Source organism: Lates calcarifer, linkage group LG12 (genome assembly GCF_001640805.2).
Source record: "Lates calcarifer isolate ASB-BC8 linkage group LG12, TLL_Latcal_v3, whole genome shotgun sequence".
Lineage (NCBI taxonomy): Eukaryota > Metazoa > Chordata > Actinopteri > Centropomidae > Lates > Lates calcarifer.
In genome coordinates, this window is record NC_066844.1 from 11,707,193 (window position 1) to 11,725,269 (window position 18,077).

General features: G+C 41.7%; 1 protein-coding gene across 6 annotated transcripts in view; it reads left to right on the plus strand.

Moving 5' to 3' along the window:
• hdac11 (histone deacetylase 11) overlaps positions 1-18,077 on the plus strand; it is a 56,853-nt gene that overhangs the window by 9,194 nt on the left and 29,582 nt on the right. For all 6 annotated transcript variants that reach the window (XR_007814277.1, XM_051074412.1, XM_051074411.1 and 3 more), the window contains exons 6-8: positions 1,087-1,129; positions 6,563-6,639; positions 7,693-7,755. Coding sequence is in view for 5 of the 6 variants with exons in the window: in XM_051074412.1 (XP_050930369.1) it covers positions 1,087-1,129; positions 6,563-6,639; positions 7,693-7,755 (183 nt within the window). In the remaining variant the exon portion in view is untranslated. The remainder of the gene's footprint in view (positions 1-1,086; positions 1,130-6,562; positions 6,640-7,692; positions 7,756-18,077) is intronic.

Here is an 18,077-nt window from a genome sequence, read left to right on the forward strand (position 1 = left end):
GCTTAAAACCATGCACTTAGACTATTAAAATAGAGCCTGTAGCAGTGTTGGAAAGTTTTTTACTTTGAACAGGGCCAAGCAATCCATCAAAAGGCAGCGAGAAAATGAAAAAAACCCTGCACGTTAACTGTGGTTACAAGTACAAGTTCAACCCTGCACATGCTGAACAGAGACATCCATTACAATGGCAAGAAATTGGATTTTGAAATTGAATTAACCTCAATCGTGAATATTTGTCTTAATATAGTCATATCTTCATCTAAGTTACAATGATTAATAAACACAATCTGTTTTAACTAATAACACACAAACACACATTATGGACTAGAACAATACAGTGAGTATTGTTCTAGTCCATAATGAATACATCATTCAAACATTTACAGTGTAGATTGACAAAAGTGTGTGAACCCCTATGTTAGTGACAACAATCAACAAAAGCTAATTTAAGTCAGAAGTTAGCAAACCTAGAGTGCAAAAAACAAAACTGGAGGTATGGGTCACAGTTTGTTATTAGTATGTTTGTAGAAACATCTGCAGGTGTGAATCATGCCTCACAAAAAAGGTACGGTTGGTCTGGTCTCATTCAAAAGTGACAGCCCATTGTCTCAGATGAAAGTCTGCAAAACTAACCAGAGTAAAACGGTCACTTAATCCACCTCCTCTTGATGCCTTTAAGTAAGGTGACGATCAAACTGTTCTGCAAACTCTGGCATATAGGGAAGATGAATGTGTGGGACAATGGCATAGCTAGCAAGCAAAACCTACAACAGCTTGCAGTTGAAGAGGAGTGCTGATGCTAATGCAGTGCTGCTATTTTTAACTGTTACAATGTTAGGGGTGGGGTTATGCTGAGTGGTGGATCCAGTGCTTCATGAAGCCACCGTTTCTTAAAGTCGTGACAATGAAGCTGATGGAAAACTTAAACAGTCTAACTACACAATGCAGTAACAAATAGTTTACAGACTTTACACATGTTTTCAGGAGCTATTTTCTGACATAAATGATGTATTTAGAGACAATCTCTGAATTTGCTTTACACAGACTTTAATGTTAACTATATGTTGAATATTGTTTCCTCTACAGGCGGGAAAATTGGCTGTTGACCGAGGATGGGCAATAAATGTAGGTAAGTCAGTTTCCAGCAGAGACAATGATCTAAAGAAATAAACGGTGTGCACTTAACTGGTATACAGTAATCTCCAATATGGGAAAGTGAGTTACTTCTTGTTGTCAGTGTCCACTCTTGTCTCCTACACATTACATTCATGTATCTTTTTTCCCTCTTATCTGGGAAAACATAATTTCTGCCTGGATGATGGAAATGGATGGTGGCAATGGTTTCTCCATTCCAAAAGTATGTTGTTCTTGGAAGTCACTGGGAGGATGTTGTGGTAGATGGTTTAGTGTACACAACGCTGAATGTGACAGTTGCTAACATACTGTGGCGCTTTGTTTGCAAACCCTTTAGAATTTTCTATATTTCTTCATAAATAGGGGTGGCTGTGGCTTAGGTGGTAGAGTGGTCGTCCACCAATCAGAGGGTCGGTGGTTCGATCCTCGGCTCCTTCATTCCACATGCCGAAGTATCCTTGGGCAAGATACTGAACCCCAATTTTCCCCCGATGTGTCATCGGTGTATGAACGTGTTTGTATGTGTTAGAGAGCACTTAACATGTCCAGAACAAGTGCTGTATGAATGTGTGTGAGAATGGGTGAATGTGACCTGTTGTGTAAAGTGCTTTGAGTGGTCGATATGACTAGAAAAGTGCTATATAAGTACAGTCCATTTTGCATAAATATCACCTAAAACATCATCAGATTTTCACACAAGTCCTAAGAGTGGATAAAGAGAACACAAATACAAAAGTAGAACAAAAATACTATACTTGGTCATTTATTTTTTGAGGAAAATGATCCAATATTACATATCTGTGAGTGGCATAAGTATGTGAACCTTTCAGTATCTGGTGTGACTGCCTTGAGCAGCAGTAACTTCAACTAAACGTTTTCATTAACTGTTGATCAGTCCTGCACATCAGCTTGGAGAAATTGTTTTCATCCGTGCACAAAACATTTTTCCAATAGCCTTGTGATTTTTCCATGGGATCTTTAGCATACTGCAGATGGGCAGTAATGATCTTTTTGGAGAAGAGTGGCTTTCTCCTTGCAACCCTGCCATACACTCCAGTGTTGTTCAGTCTTCTCCTGATGGTGGACTCATGAACATTAACATTAGCCTATGTGAGAGAGGCATTTAGTTGCTAAGAAATTACACCAAGTTCCTTTTTGACCTCATCAACTATTAAACACATTGCTCTTGTCATGATCCTTGTTGGTCAACCACTCCTGAGGAGAGTAACATTGGTCTTGAACTTCCTCCATTTGTACACAGTCTGACTGTGGAATGGTGGAGTCCAATCCACAGAGAGATGGCTTTGTAATCTTTTCTAGCCTGATGAGTGTCAGCAACTCTTTTTCTCAAGTCCTCAGAAATGCCCTTTATTTGTGATATGATACACTTCCATAAACAAAAACACCTGACTCTATTTGCACCTTCAAATTAACTGCTAATCCTAGAGGTTCACATACTTTTGCCACCTAGATATGTAATACTGGATTATTTTCCTAAATAAATAAATAATCAAGCATAATACTTTAGCCGTTTAAAATTGATGTGTACACATATTGTAAACTAAAAATGTGGTTTCTCCATTTTTATATTAACTTAAGAGTGTATTCTGTGATTTCGGCTTCGTCAAGCATGGAAGGGTAACATGCAGGAAAAATGTAATGCTGCAAAGGTTTATGTGCATTGTCACAATTCTGTTTCATTGTTCTCTGGATCACCCAGTACTTTTCCACTCACTCCCCCCTCTGCTTCATTCTACCTGCCAGCCACGCCCATCTCATCAGCTAACTCAGTCCACCTGTGCCAGTGCACCTCCACTCACCAATCAAGCCAGTATTTAAGCCTCTCCAGTTCACTCACTCCTTGCCAGATTGTTCTTCGCCATTGTTGATGCAAGACTTTCCAGTGTTCTCTTCTGATCTCCTATTGCCGATCCTGCCTGTCTCCTACCTGCCTGCTCTGCCTACTCCCTGGAAAGCCAACCTGCCTTCCGTCCCTGACTCTGAGCCTGCCAGTCACCTTTGGATTTTGTTGTCTTTGTGGACGGAACTCTCCAGTTTTCGGCCTGTTAACTCCCATCTTTGGACTCTCCCTCTGCCTGACCCCCTTGATTTGTCTGCCTGTTCTGCTGGTTACGAGTTAATGAAACTACTGCCTCCACGACCACATCTCCTGCGTGTGCCCTGACGGTACTGTAGCCTGCCTCTGACCGGATTGACTGTGCCACCTTGTCTGTGTGCTACAACTGGGTCCAACTCCTACCTGTTACAGTACAATCTGGCTAGTCATGGACCCAGTGCACCATTCTTCCCCGTCTTCTCGGCTGGAGAGAGTTGGAGAGAGGCATTAGCTGCATTAGCATCTCATATCTAGCAGCATTGCTAACTCCGCCGGCAGCCCCGGTTCTTTCTCCTGCTCCCCAGCCACCTGCTCCAGCTCCCGCTCCGGTAGGAATGGGACCCGAACCTTGGGTAGGGGTTCCGGAGCATTATGCCGGGGACCCAGAGGGTTGCAAACCTTTTCTCACAAACTGTTCCATCCTGTTTTCGCTGCAACCCCACACTTTTGTCTCTGAAGAAGCTTCCCGGTTGGATTGACAGATTTGAGCCAGCGGGAGACCATGCGCCATCCATTAGCCCAACCACTGCAATCCGCGGATGCTGCTAGCGTAACGACAGGGCCACCACCAGGGGGACACAAGCCCATGCAGGTGGGACGAGCCAGCCTCACTCCTGAGGTGAGAGAACACCATCGCCAGGGAAACCTCTGCCTGTACTGTGGCCAGGCTGGTCACTTTGTCTCCAAGTGGCCAGGGGGGGTCTTAACGAGATAACAATCAAGAACCGCTATCCCCTTCCACTCATTTCAAGCACATTTGAGTTGCTCCAAGTTCCGACTATTTTCACCAAGGTGGATCTTTGCAACACCTACCATCTGGTCCAGATCCGGAAGGGGGATGAGTGGAAGACAGCCTTCAACACTCCCACAGGACATTATGAATATTTGGTGACGCCTTTCGCCCTCACCAACGCCCCAGCCGTGTTCCAGGCCCTGGTTAATGACATGCTCAGAGACATGCTCAACAAGTATGTTTTTGTCTACCTGGTCGATATCCTGATCTTCTCCCACACCAAAGATGAGCATGTTCACCATGTCCTGGCCATCCTCCAGCGACTCCTGGAGAACTCCTTCTATTCCTGGACCTCGGCCGGGTGCCCGCGGACCCTGCAAGGCAGTTTGTCGTAGAGTTTGTCGTAGCCTCCAATGAACTTTTCCCTCTCCTATTGGTCCGGTTCCTGCAACATCAAGCCTGGATGCCTTGTCCCGTCAGTTCATGGGGAAGGAAGACTTGGCTCCCAATCCCGACACCATACTGCCAGCTTGCCGTTTGTTCGCCTCCGTCACTTGGGAGATTGAGGAGAGGGTTATGGCTGCGCTGGAGGACCAGCCTAGCTCCAGTTTGTGTCCTCCGGATTTCCTGTTTGTCCCTTAGCCTCTTAGATCAGATGTCCTGCAATGGGCCCACAGCTCTAGACTTTCCTGCCACCTGGCTATTCAGCACACAAAGGAAGTCCTGCAGCAGAGGTTTTGGTTGGCAATTCTGGAGGAGAACGCCCAGGAGTTTGTTAATGCCTGCCCTGTCTGCAATCAGCGTAAACCCTTGCAACATGCCCCCGCCGGGCTCCTGCAACCACTACCCGTACCTCATCTTCCCTGGTCTCACATCTCCTGGACTTTGTTGCTGGTCTACCCCCATCCAATGGACGCACCACCATCCTGACAGTGGTTGACCGTTTCAGCAAGATGGCCCACTCATACCCTTGACCAAACTCCCTTTGGCTAAGGAAACCAGCAGAATCGGCCCTCCAGCACATCTTTCGACATCATGGTCTCCCCACTGATGTAGTCTCGGACCAGTCTCCACCCCCAGTCCAACAGTCTAACTGAAAGGATGAACCAGGAAATGGAGACTGCTCTACAGTGTGTGGTCTCAAAACATCCATCTTCCTGGTCCCAGCAGTTACTGTGGGTTACACTCTGCTCTGGAGAAAGAGACTTCCTGCCTGTCCATTCAGGCCTTCATCCACCACTCCCGTCAAACTTGGGTCCAGGCCAGTGCTGCTCTGTTAAACAGCGACGAACCAGAGCTCCCACCTACCAAGTGGGTCAGAGGCTGTGGCTGTCCATCCGAGATCTCCCACTGCAAGTCGAGTCCAAGAAACTGACGATTCATTGGTTAGTATCAAGAAGGTCATCAGCCCGACAGCAGTTAGACTCCAGCTCCCTTGGCTCCCACATCCAACCTTCCACGTCTTCAGGGTTAAGCCGGTCCAGGGAGAGCCCCCTGGTGCCGGCAAATCCACCTCCACCACCACCACCCTAGTTTGTTGATGGAGGGCTAGTCTATTCTCTCCGCCACCTGCTGCGTTCCCGCCGTCGGGGTAGAGGCCTGCAGTATCTCGTCGACTGGGAGGGATACGATCCAGAGGAAAAGTCCTGGGTACCAGCTCGAACACATCATGGACAAGCAGCTGATCACAGAGTTCCACCGTCACCATCCTGACCAGCCCTCCAACACCTCCACGCCTGCCGGGGAAACCCTACAAAAGAATCCATCACCTCCTCCCTCGACAAGCTGGGACAAGGAGGTGTCATCATCCAGTGAGGATGACTCTCTCTCTCTGATTCTGAGGAGGAAGGGGTACTGATGGATGTCTCTGATTAATACTAGAATTATCAAATGGACCTGATATGCATATTGTCTGAACAGTATTAGGATATAGAAGCTTTTTCAAAAACTGTTTTTGGAAGCTAGGCAATACAATAGAATAGAGTAGAATAGAATAGATTAGAACAACTTTGTCCTTTACAAGGCAACAGAAATTCCTCTTTGACACGGCTCGAGAGAGACAAACTGCAGTAACAAAAACAGCGTCATCAGCATTGGAATAAAAAAATCACAGTTCAAAATAATAGTAATACAAAAACATGCTGTCAACAATAATTCAAGAAGTCTTTGAAGTATAAAAAGTACAATGATGATCAGATTTTACCCATTGTCTCACTGGCCTTTACTAATATTTTTCTCTTGACTAATAATCTACTCTACTGAATCGTTAAATGAACAGGTGCAAAGCAGAGCAGTGGGGACTGTAGTTCTTAACCTGAATGAATGGTTATCATCTCAATTTATAGAGTTTATCTCCCTCCCTGTACATTGCTGCTTTAGTAGCAATTAAACAGTCACATTCTGGTGTCGATACACCCATTGTTGTACGACTGAGGAACAGCAGCCATTTTATAAGTGGCAATAAATTCAATAACTGCCTGTTTTAAATCACCAATTGTTGTCAGTTATCAGATGTGCAATGACCTTCTTGGCTTGTATAATGGCCCAGACACTGAGGCAATGACTTTTCTGTTTCACAGGAGGTGGTTTCCACCACTGCTCCAGTGATAGGGGAGGGGGCTTTTGTGCCTATGCTGACATCACTCTGGCCATTAAGGTAAGACTAATGTTGATTACAATATATATATTTTTAAAAATACAGTCATGTGTCTTCTGAATACAAACAGGAATGACTGATTTAGGTTTCAGTTATACTTAAAGAGACCTAGGTACCATGTTCAAAGATGCTGTCACATTTATTCCTTTGAAAGTTGCTCACTGGTTGCATGTGCTGAAGAAGTTTTCAAGCTTCCTTATCTTTCTGAAGTTCAGGTGAAGCATGGACATTAGAGTTACAACTAAGCTATTTCCCAAACTACATGAATGGCACAAGAAAAAAGGAGTTCTTAAAAGGAGAGGTTGTGAGATGTGTGTGTGTTAGCAAATCCAGCAATGTTAGCATTATTGCCTTTGTAATCATAACTAAATTTTATTTGTAATATTCCTCTAATTTGGATCACCACTGATGACCAAAACTATTAAAAATGTTGCTTCATTATCATGAAGAAGGGCACTATTGTGCATTTTTTGTTTGTTTGTTTTGTTTTTTTGAGTGAATCCCACCATTCTGCTGCCAGGAATATTCAATAGAACAACAAATGTGCATTAATTACCCACTTAAACTAGACCTCAACAAATACATTATTTACTCCACTTTGAATAATGTTTGTTAAAAACTAGTGTTCTGCTGTTTCAGGAAAATATTGAGCTTTTTTTGAAAATAAAATTCTATATTTGTGATGCATTTTTCTTAAAGTACATTACTAGAAACAAATCAATGGGAAAGTCAGAAAGTACTGAGGGGTGGACTCACATATTGTTGGTTTTGTTAGTTGCACTGGACTCAGAGACACATTATAACGGAGTCTTTTTGGTGCAACATTTTATAGCCCTTTGATTTGGGGAAAAATCCTTTTTAGACCAGAACCAAAAAAGAAATTAGTAAAATGCATACCATGCAGCTGTAGTTAGAGAAAGACATTCAACTACTATAGTAGTTATAATTAGTTATAGTATGAACCTAACCACTTCATTATTCCAAAAGATTCTCACTGAGTTCACTCAGTGAGAATATAAACTGTAATTAAATATTTCCTCATTCATCTTTCAGTTTCTGTTTGAGAGAGTTGAAGGCATCTCCAGGGCTACCATCATTGATCTGGATGCTCATCAGGTGAGCCAATACATTACCTCTCCCTGTGTCAGTTTGCATTGCTGCTTAAAAGCTGACATTGATGATAAGATAACCCCCCTTTTACCACCCAACCAATCAATGAGGCTCCCAGTGGGCCAAATTGGCTCTTACAATATTCAGTGGAATGTATCTAAAAATACTTTTACTAGCAAACAGCTGAGTGCATACAGGCTTTGGATAATATTAGACTCTAACTGGGATATCTGCAGTAACGTCAACTACTTGTATGTCTGGGCTTGTTGATGAGTTTGAACACATTATAATTGTTTTGTGGAAAAAATTTAACTTTTTCAAACAGTGCCATAAATGTGCTGCAGTGCCAGTTCCAATTTTGCTGTTATTAATTTTTGTGTGTAATGTGTAAATTTGTCACTTCTTAAAAATAAAATTAATAGAATTGATTCAGCGAGGGGTGGTGCAGTGGTTAGCACTGTTGCCTCACAGCAAGAAGGTTCCAGGTTTGAGCCCCAGTTAGAGCCTGGGGTTTGCATGCCTGCATGAGTGTGAATGGTTGTTTGTCTGTATATGTTGGCCCTGTAATGGACTGGTGATCTGTCCTGGGTATACCCTGCCTCTTGCCCACTGTCAGCTGGGATAGGCTGACACCCCCCGACGACCCTTAATGGATAAGCAGTGAATGAATGAATGAATGAATGACTTCAGCTGTGTTCCCTATGAAACTCTTGACTTTCTCAACTACAGGTAAGAGGTAAGGTTTTACTTAAAGTTATGCTGAGACTTTTAACTTTTGTTGTAGTTTGTGAAATAACTATAAATGTATAAATATATACTTGTTGCTGTTGTTGGCAAATTACGCTACTGCAAAGCAGAAATCTAAAACAATGTTCCTTATTTAGAAGACTGTTTTTGCTGAGTGGCAAACCAATGTAGGATTGAAGGATAGGTGAGGGGCTGCAGTAGGAGAGGGCCTGTGGCACTGCAGTACAAAGCCTCTTTCCTTGATAGCACTGTATGCTTATTATACTGATTTTGTAAGCTGTCAGATGATCACCAGGCTTTAGTTTAAATTCGAAGGGCATACCATGCAGAAGAGGTGCAGACAGGTTCTGGGTTCATTCAAAAGTGTTTTCTTGGTATTTTAGTGTAAAATGTGCCTTAGACTTGGCATGAATAGACATCTCATAACCACATCTGGTTCTGGTGCAACATCAATCTGCTGCCACATTATCAACCAGAGCTAAATACATGTAGAAAATGTGCAGCACTGACAGAATAATTCTTAAATTCTATACTGTATGGTCATTAAATCCCTATAGCCATCTGAAGGCAGCATGACACACAATCTGCACCCTCAGATTTTTTATTTTCTTCCATTTCTGCAAAGACAGGGGGCAGATGGGGGAGGACACACATCAAAGGGCTTAGGCCAGACCTGAGCCCAGTCCACTGCAGTAAAGATTCAGCCTTGATATGTGGTATGTGCTCTACCAGGTGAGCTACCATGGTGCTCCTGTAGCCTCTGTTGAGGCAGAGTGCAGTGCCACTGTTCACTGTGTTCGCCTTTCTTAAATCATCAGGCTGCCACAAAGTAACCCCATACAATACCACATCCATTAAAGTGAGAGCTATTGCATTACAGCATCTTGTATGTCATTGCCTCCTTTCCAACTTCTTAGCACATTTAGCAATATCATGTTTTATTCTTCAAAGGCATTACAGTGCAAATTCTAGAGTGTCACAGTTTACAGTATGATGTGACTATTTATGATGTGCTTAGAAATAAAAGTGAAATTGCGATGCATTGATGTGTTCAGATAAAAGACCTCATCAACATTTTTTATTATTTATTTACATCATCATTGTACAAGGTAAATAAAAACCCACATCATCTGCTTTAAGCTGCAGATTTGAGCTGTGCTGTGTTCAGGTCATGCCAGTCTACACCATTTAGACAACACGATTTCCTGAAGAAGCCTTTTTCCATTTGTTTCTCTGTTGTCGTCATGCGTCACTGCGATTGACAAGGCTGTTTCAGAGCAATGAGACCTGTGGTGTGACTTGCTACAGGTGAATTTCTTAATCACCACACCCCTCAATTTACATTCCAGACCAGCCAGCCCTTTCGCTCTTTGTGCTGCTACACCCACTGTACATCTATCCAAAAATAGCAGGTGAGATGCCCTATATAGAATCATCTTTTACTTAGTATTGTTTGTTATACAGTATTTGCTCCTTCTCTGCTGCATATGTTGCGAATCAGGTCACCATTAGTGGACTGAACTCACCCCAGCTGTAAATTACAATGACTCAACACTTTTTGGAAGTCTGATTATCATATTTTGGTCTTACTCTGTGTTTTCAATATAATGACTCGTATCAAACACCAATTACTCTTGCGAACTTGGTTAACATTGATGATGTCTCAAGGTTGCCAAGGTCCTTGGCTGTATTCCAGAAATAGATCTTTATTCATTTTAAGCTATGGCTCATTGGTCATGATGTGCCTTCACGTATTGACAAGCAGAGGATCAATATAGATGCAGAATAAATAATTCATGAAGAACAATACACCAAATCTGCATGAAGGCAGGGATATTGGCCTAAAGTGGTCTTCTCAGCAGATAATTGGGCAGATAGGAAATATTGGGAATATGCAGTAAAATCCTAATTACAACCCTGAAACATGACACTTACAGTACTCTTGTTCTCGCATAAACTCAGGTTATGGCCTAGACAGCTGTGTTGCTCATCCACCAAGTCAACAGTAATGATCAATTTTAGGTTGAGTTTATAACAAGCTTGACTAGAGCCCTGCCGCATATTCCTATCTTTCTCTTATGAGCTGTGTATACAGTGTGAATGTGTGTGTGATAAAGTACCCTTATGATCTTTTTCATAGATTAAATACATTTTTATAGATCATCCACTGATGTATGCAACACTTGGATAGTAGTTACTGTGATAGTTTACCTTTCCATTGACACTGGATGAACAATACAAACACCACTGTACTTTAACTGTTTGTGTAATGACCCACTTCTGTGGATCATTCTCAGGTGGTGATGATGTTTTGCCTTGCATTATATAAAAAAGTGTCTCTAATATTTTGTACGTTATTTACATATCAATAAAGAGGGTGTTCCATCTCCTCAGTAGAGTTCTAGAGACTGGGCAGCAGCTGTAGAGCTGGTCATCCACTAACCACAAGGTCAGTGGTTTGATAACTCGCTCCTCCAGTCTGCCACTGTGAATGTATATGATAGAGATAAAGAAGACAGAGAAGCATATATGTGTGTGAATGGGTGAATGTAATTGCCAGGACTAGAGAAGCACATAAATGCATATAAATGCACTCCATTCACAATTTGTAGAATCATTGCCAAGCAAATTAAAGCTGTTCTGAGTGAGTTGAGTTCAAAAGACCTGGAGAATCTCAACTAAGGAGTACTGAAGATTTTTTGGAGGCTTGTAGTGACCAAATTCTTATTTTTACTTTAGTTTGTTACCCACCTGTATATGAAATTATATAACATATTAGAAACACTGCACTAAATATTGGACTCCAGTCCAACAAAACTACAAATTGCAGTCTCAAAAAAGTTCATGGAATTGGTCTGATTGATAGAAGTTATTAACTATTTTACTACTTGCCACTGTTTTACTCATTATTGGTTTGTCTATTGGTTTCTGTGTAAAACATCTGTCTTCCTGTTGTGCCTCAACATTAATTATTATGCCTGTATCAAGAATTAGAATTTTCAAAGTTGACTGGTGCACCAGGGTCTGTACTTTGTCATGTGCCAGTGGTCCCTAATTTTACTACTTTTGTAAGTAGTTAATGTTACTACATTTTTTTTTTACCCAATATGCCATATCAACCAGCTGCTCTATGTTGCTTTGCACCAAGCTGTCCTACTCTTAGATTTTGAGACAAGGTTCAATTTGTAAAACTTCATAACCTGCCATGCTGCATTATTCCATGTAGAGTGAATTGTGGTTCAACTGACAAAATGATTTATGATTTTAGGGCTTCTTGACTTATGATTCCAGCGTTTTGGGCGCAGCTCTAGTAAATATGCAGTACTGTAGTAGTCAAGTATATTGATTATCTGTATCTATCTATCTAATATTCACGATATGTCAGTCTAGAAAGGTGTTACTACCACTGAGTTAAAATTGATACTGGTGATAAATAATCGTATATATTGTGTATATCTACGACTTTGAAGAAACCGTAGCTATTAATCATCACTTGCTTCTCACCAGTATTCCTCTTAGATAAAAAAGAAAATGTACTTTTTTGTATGTTTTACTCATCCTGCGCTTTTGATTATGTTTTGTGTAGTTGTGATTATGCTTGTTTAAGTAATGATAGATGGTTCTGTGATTTAGTACAGATGTTGTGAAATTGGTACTGGAGAATTTCTGGTTTAAACAGAGGGAGAGGCTTTTTTGAAGGCTCCAGTTAAGGCTTCCAGCTGACAGTAACAAATGGCAATGAATCAGCATCTTTTATTGTATAGTACAGTATGTGTGGAATGGATAAGACTAATAAGACTACAGGCAGCAGGAGCTCAAGCTGATTTATAGTCTCAAGCTGTGTTTTAGAGGTGGAGCAGAGCATTCACTTATATGATGATTTAGTCATTTTCTAAGATAAGTCTATATGAGCCTAAAGTGTATTTTTTTTTCTATTTTGATGCACTGTTACTTTTCACTTAATAAAAAGGAAACAGTAATTGTGGCATGTACAAAAATTTGGGCCTCTACTGTCAGAGTTTGTACTGGCTGGATCCCCGAGGAGACACAGAGAATGCTACCCACGAATGACATGTTCAACAGTCTCAACGGACTGGAGGCAACCCGTTTGACCAAGTAAACATAAATGATTGGGTGGATATTGAGAGAGCTGGGTAACTTCAGATGAACAGCAGAGAGGTTAACAACTTTTTCAACTTGAAATGGACCAATAAATTGAGGTGCTAATTTCCGTGACTCAACCTGCAGAAGTAAGTCATCGTCGTCTTCAACCTTTTGTTGGGGGGGGGGGTTAAGTGGGTGCTGGGTGCGGAGACGATCCACCAGCCTTTGGTTCCTGGCAGCTGACCTCAAGAGTGCAGCCTGTGCCTCCCTCTCTGAAGGTGGTCCCAAACAGAAGGAACTGCCCTACTGAGCTGTGGCCACAACACAGAATGGGGGGCAAGATGCTCTCTGGCAGGGTACTGGCCTGCTAGTGGTCCAACTGCCGGGAGAGGGTGTCAGGTTTGACATTCCTAGAACTAGGACAATAGGTGAGTGTAAAGTTAAAGCGTCCCAGAAAAAGAGCCCATCTGGCCTGTCTTGAGATTAATCTCTTAGCAGACTGCAAGTAAACAAGATTGTTATGGTCAGTCCAAACTGTGAATGGGATCTCAGCCCCTCCAGCCAGTGTCTGGCCAGCACCACCGCCAGCATTTCCCAGTTTCCAACACTGTAGTTTTGTTCTGCTAACGAGAGACGCTGAGAGAAAAAGCACATGGGTGCAGTTTGTTGTCACTAGAATACTGTGAGAGTATGGCCCCAACCCCTGACTATAAGGCACCCACTTCTGTGATGATTGTTTGGTAGGGTTGGGGTGAATTAGGACTGGGGCATTGGTTAACAGTTCTTTCAGTACACTTGTTTTCCTCAGAGGACCAGGTGAAGGACTGAGTAGTGGAGGAGCAGCTACCTTACTGAAGTCTCTTATGAAACGGTGGTAGAAGTTGGCAAAGCCCAGAAACTGCTGGAGCTGCTTACAGCTTTTAGGGACAGGCCACTCCACCAGAGTTCTGACTTTCTGACTTTTCTTTGGGTCTGATGGTGTGTTAAAGGCTGTCTTTCACTTGTTGCCTTGGTGGTATGCATTATGAAGGTCTAACCTAGTGAAGACTGTGACCTCCCTGTCCCACTGGTGAGGATGATGGATGAATTATTGCCGCATCCACCAATTCATGGATGTACCTCTCCATGGCCTACCTTTCCAGTCGTGAGGTTGTAAAGCCAGCTGGTTGGGAGAGAGAGCAGACTGCAAACAATTACCATAGCACTTGACACTCCAGGCTATGGCTTTTCCCTGTGACCAGTCTATGTGGGGATTATGAAGCCTGAGTGCTGAATGCAAATGGGTTCTCTGGGAATGTGTGTGGTTGGAGCAGGAGGCCTGTCATCACAAATCAGACTCTAGAACTCCAGAGGCAAAAATACCTGCAGAAAGAGACAGAAGAGGAGAGAGAGGTGAAAGAGCACAAAACTATGAGAAAGGGAAGATACTGGGTTAGTAACACATATTTATGGGATATGAATCCATACTGAGAGAGAGAGAAGGTCATTGCATCATGGAAAATCCCCCGGCAGTCTAGGCCTATAGCAGCATAACTGAGGGATGGTTCAAGGGAGCCTGAGCCAGCCCTAACTATAAACTTTATCAAAAAGGAAAGTTTTAAGCCTACTCTTAAAGGTACAGAGAGTGTCTGTCTCCCAGACCCAGACAGGGAGAAGGTTCCACAGTAGAGGGGCTTGATAGCTGAAGGCTCTGTCTCCTATTCTATACCTGGAAACTCTGGGAACTACCAGTAAACCAACATTCTGGGAGCACAATGTTCTGGTGGGATTGTACAGGATCAAAAGTGAATGATCTGATAATGTTCTAGATAGGTGTTCAGATTCTACTGCTCTATGAATTAACTGTGTTGACAACAGGAAAAAATCAATCCAAGTAAAATAGTTGTGGTGACCAGAGTAAAAGGAATAATCTCACGTCCGAGGGTGCATTAGTTTCCACACACCCGTTAAGTTTAATTCTTTCATGAAATCTATGGTGATTTTGGCTGCTTTAGTTTTGGATATTGATAAAGTTGACTCATCCAGAAGGGATCCAGGCAAAAATTAAAGTCACCCCCTATAAGAATATTTTGCTTTCCTCCCTGACACCTTCAAAAATAGATCTTGAATAAATGACTTGTCGTCATAATTGGGTGCATATAAATTTAAGAGAGTCCAGGGCTCTGAGTAAATCTGACAATTCACTAAAACGTATCTCCCCAGTGTGTCAACAATGGTTTCTCCAGTTGTTATGGGGATGTTCTTATTTATTAAAACAGTCACCCCCCTGGCTTTAGAATTAAAGAATGATGATATTACATATCCAACCTAATCCCTCCTCAGTTTCTTATGCTCCAGTGATGTCAGATGGGTTTCTTATATAAAGGCAATATCTATTTGCACTTTTTTCAAATATGTTAGGACTCTCTTCCGTTCGACTGTTCCATTTAACCCATTCACATTAAAGCTCACAAATTTCAATACTCTGTTCATCAACAATAAATGTTTTTACAAAGATATTGCCCTCTCCGTGAGATAGATGTGACCCATATAACCAAGTAGTATAAATTAAAGCACTGACCATATAAAAACCCAGGAAGAAACACAAAAAGAAAATGACCTTCACTGAACACTGAACATTCAGCACCATCTACCCTATCATACTGGGATGTGCACATTGCACCTATCAAACTAAGCGCCATCATCATCCTGGCCTCCCGGGGCTCTATCAGAAAGCGTGAACTTGTAATTGTAATTATACATTTTAAGTGGAAAAAATAAGAATATTACAAATATTCAGTACACCCATATCAAAATAAAATTGCAATAACATTAACTTAGTCGGCTTAGTCAGAAATCGGCTTCAGTCAAGTGCAAGTATATGTAAACATTAGCCTGTCGTGACTTACATTATCCATAGTGTCTTTATATCGACAGTATTAAACTGGTAACGTGGTAACTCTTACAAACCGAGGCCGATTGTCCGGTTTACCTCCGATCAATCAGTCACCTGAGGAGTCACCATTTCTTATCTCCTGGAGGAGAATGTGTAGGTCTCCGCCGCTCAAGTGTTCCTGTGCCGTCTTTGGGTGTTTTCACTAATTTTAAAACAGATTTGTTTGGAGAGCCCTTGGACACATGTCTGCCTAGCTACGTTGCATCACGTGACCCCCCCACTTAACTGTTATTGAATTACCTAATGAAAAGTGGTGCATGTCAAATAGGCTCAACAGTGAGATTTGACCAGTGAACTGCCACTGCTAAATTATCTTTATCGTTTTTAACGTTACTTCAAAGCTAACATACACCGTAGGAGCTCGGTCCTGCTCATAGCAAAAAACATGTTGACACAGAGGAGGACAGGCCTTCTAATTTACTCACGAACTAAAAAAATAACAACTATATTAGCTTTGATATTAATGAAGGCAACAATAGTGTTTTCCTTTTAAAGGAATGAAAGCAAATAACTTCCTTTAGCGAAGGTTGATATTAGATAAAGCACCAACACACAAAGAGTCTGTAAAGTAATATTAAACTAGTTGTCCATGCTAGCGCTAACCACGGATGTGCATGGGAAAATACACATTACCTTAAAACACCACAATTTCGAATTCTTGTTTAAATTAGTTTTTGAGGAAGAAATATCTCCACTCGATGAAGCGGAGTAATGGCGGACAGTAGGCACTCGGCAGAGGGCGACCTCACTTGATATGACGTCACATGGTCACGTGACATGAAATCCTCTGGACTGAGATGAAATTACTTCTTGAGTAAAAGTATTGCTTTTAATTCTCTCTGTGGGATGTGTTGCTTTTGAGCAATACAGGTTTAAACTGAAAACCATGTTATTCTATCAGAGTAATGTCAACATGCACTTCAAATGAATGACACAGATGTTTAATTTTTTTCAGTGTATTATAATGACTTTATCTGTTCTAAGTACTGAGCTCAATATGAACTCTGAGAATTCGGATAAGAAGTCAGAGTATGGGCCAGGAGGGCGGTAAACTATGACAGACAGAATTGACTTTATTGTTTTCCACTTTGCGTGTGACAAGCTAAGAACAAGGCTTTCAAATGAATTATAATTGAGTTTAGGTTTAGTGTTAATTAATAGACTGAAATAAAAAATGGCTGCAACTCCACCTCCTTGGCTGGTATCTCGGGGGACAAGAGTATTAATATGACTGGGGGGTAGGGTGGGGGGTGGATTAATTTAGGCTAACATACTCATCCTGACAAAACCAGGTTTCAGTCAGACAAAGTAAATCAAGATGGAAATCTGAAATCACATCATTTACTAGTACAACTTTAGATGACAAAGATCTGATATTATGTAATAAACATTTAATTATTTAATTTTGCTGACTCAGTCACTATGGGGTAACGGGGTGTGACTGTTCTAAAGGAGGCACAGATAAGCATGTAAGACTGCAACTCTGTCTCCTGGCCTGAACTGTAGATTGTCAGGGCTTTGGCTTCCTAATAAACTCCGTCAGATTTTTCAGATATGAGAGATGCTCCATTGAAAATGGGATGAATGCCATCTTGCCAGGTCTCCCCCAGAAGGTCTTCCAGTTATCTACAAAGCCCACATCACTTTCTGGACACCACCTCAACAGCCAGCAGTTGAGTGAGGACATGCAGTTATACATGTTATCACCTGTCAGATTGGGCAGGGGACCAGAGAAAACTACGGTGTCAGCCCTAGCCTTTGTTAATGGGACATGGCCATAGCTATGGAAATGACAGAAATCATAGATGCAAAAATCAACAAAATATAATTTGTCCAGTGGTGGCCAGACTTTTACATACAACTGTACAGTGTACTGCGGTGAAGCATTAATAAAACCATCAACCATCATTGTGATAATTCTTGACATTTCTAAGGGACACTACGAACATAGCACAGTTTTCCTGTCCTTATTAAAAGTTTGAAATACAGACACATAAGTCACAACAGGACCAGGGAACCAGGCTCTGTGTCTCCCTCTAGTTACTCTGACTGTGACTATCTATCCTTATATTGGCTAGTCGACTTACTGAAAGAGAATGAAAAAGAACACATTTTGAGTCTGTCAGAAGCTAAGAAAAGAACAACAGAGGTTCTGAGACAACTGTCCGAAGAAAACCTACTGCACTGGTTTGATCAAATGCAGTGGTGTGTGATGCAGAGGGGAGTATGTTGATGTTTATGTTCAATAAAATTGTATTACAGCATCAGTCTCCATACATATAGCCATACCTCGTATGACGGTCTGAGGATGAAAACACTGAAAATAAAGTGAGTACAAGTGCTTGAAGTGTGCAGGAATTTTAAGTTCATTCACAACCAAAAGAAGTACCCAATAGAAATATATACGAAACTTGAATGGCTTTCATAGTTTTAGTTTATGTGAGTAGTCCAACCAAGCAGCAATATACACAGATTAACAGGCAGGTTGATGCGGCATCAGCAGTAAAGTAGACACTGTACCAGACCATTGTGGTGAAGTGGA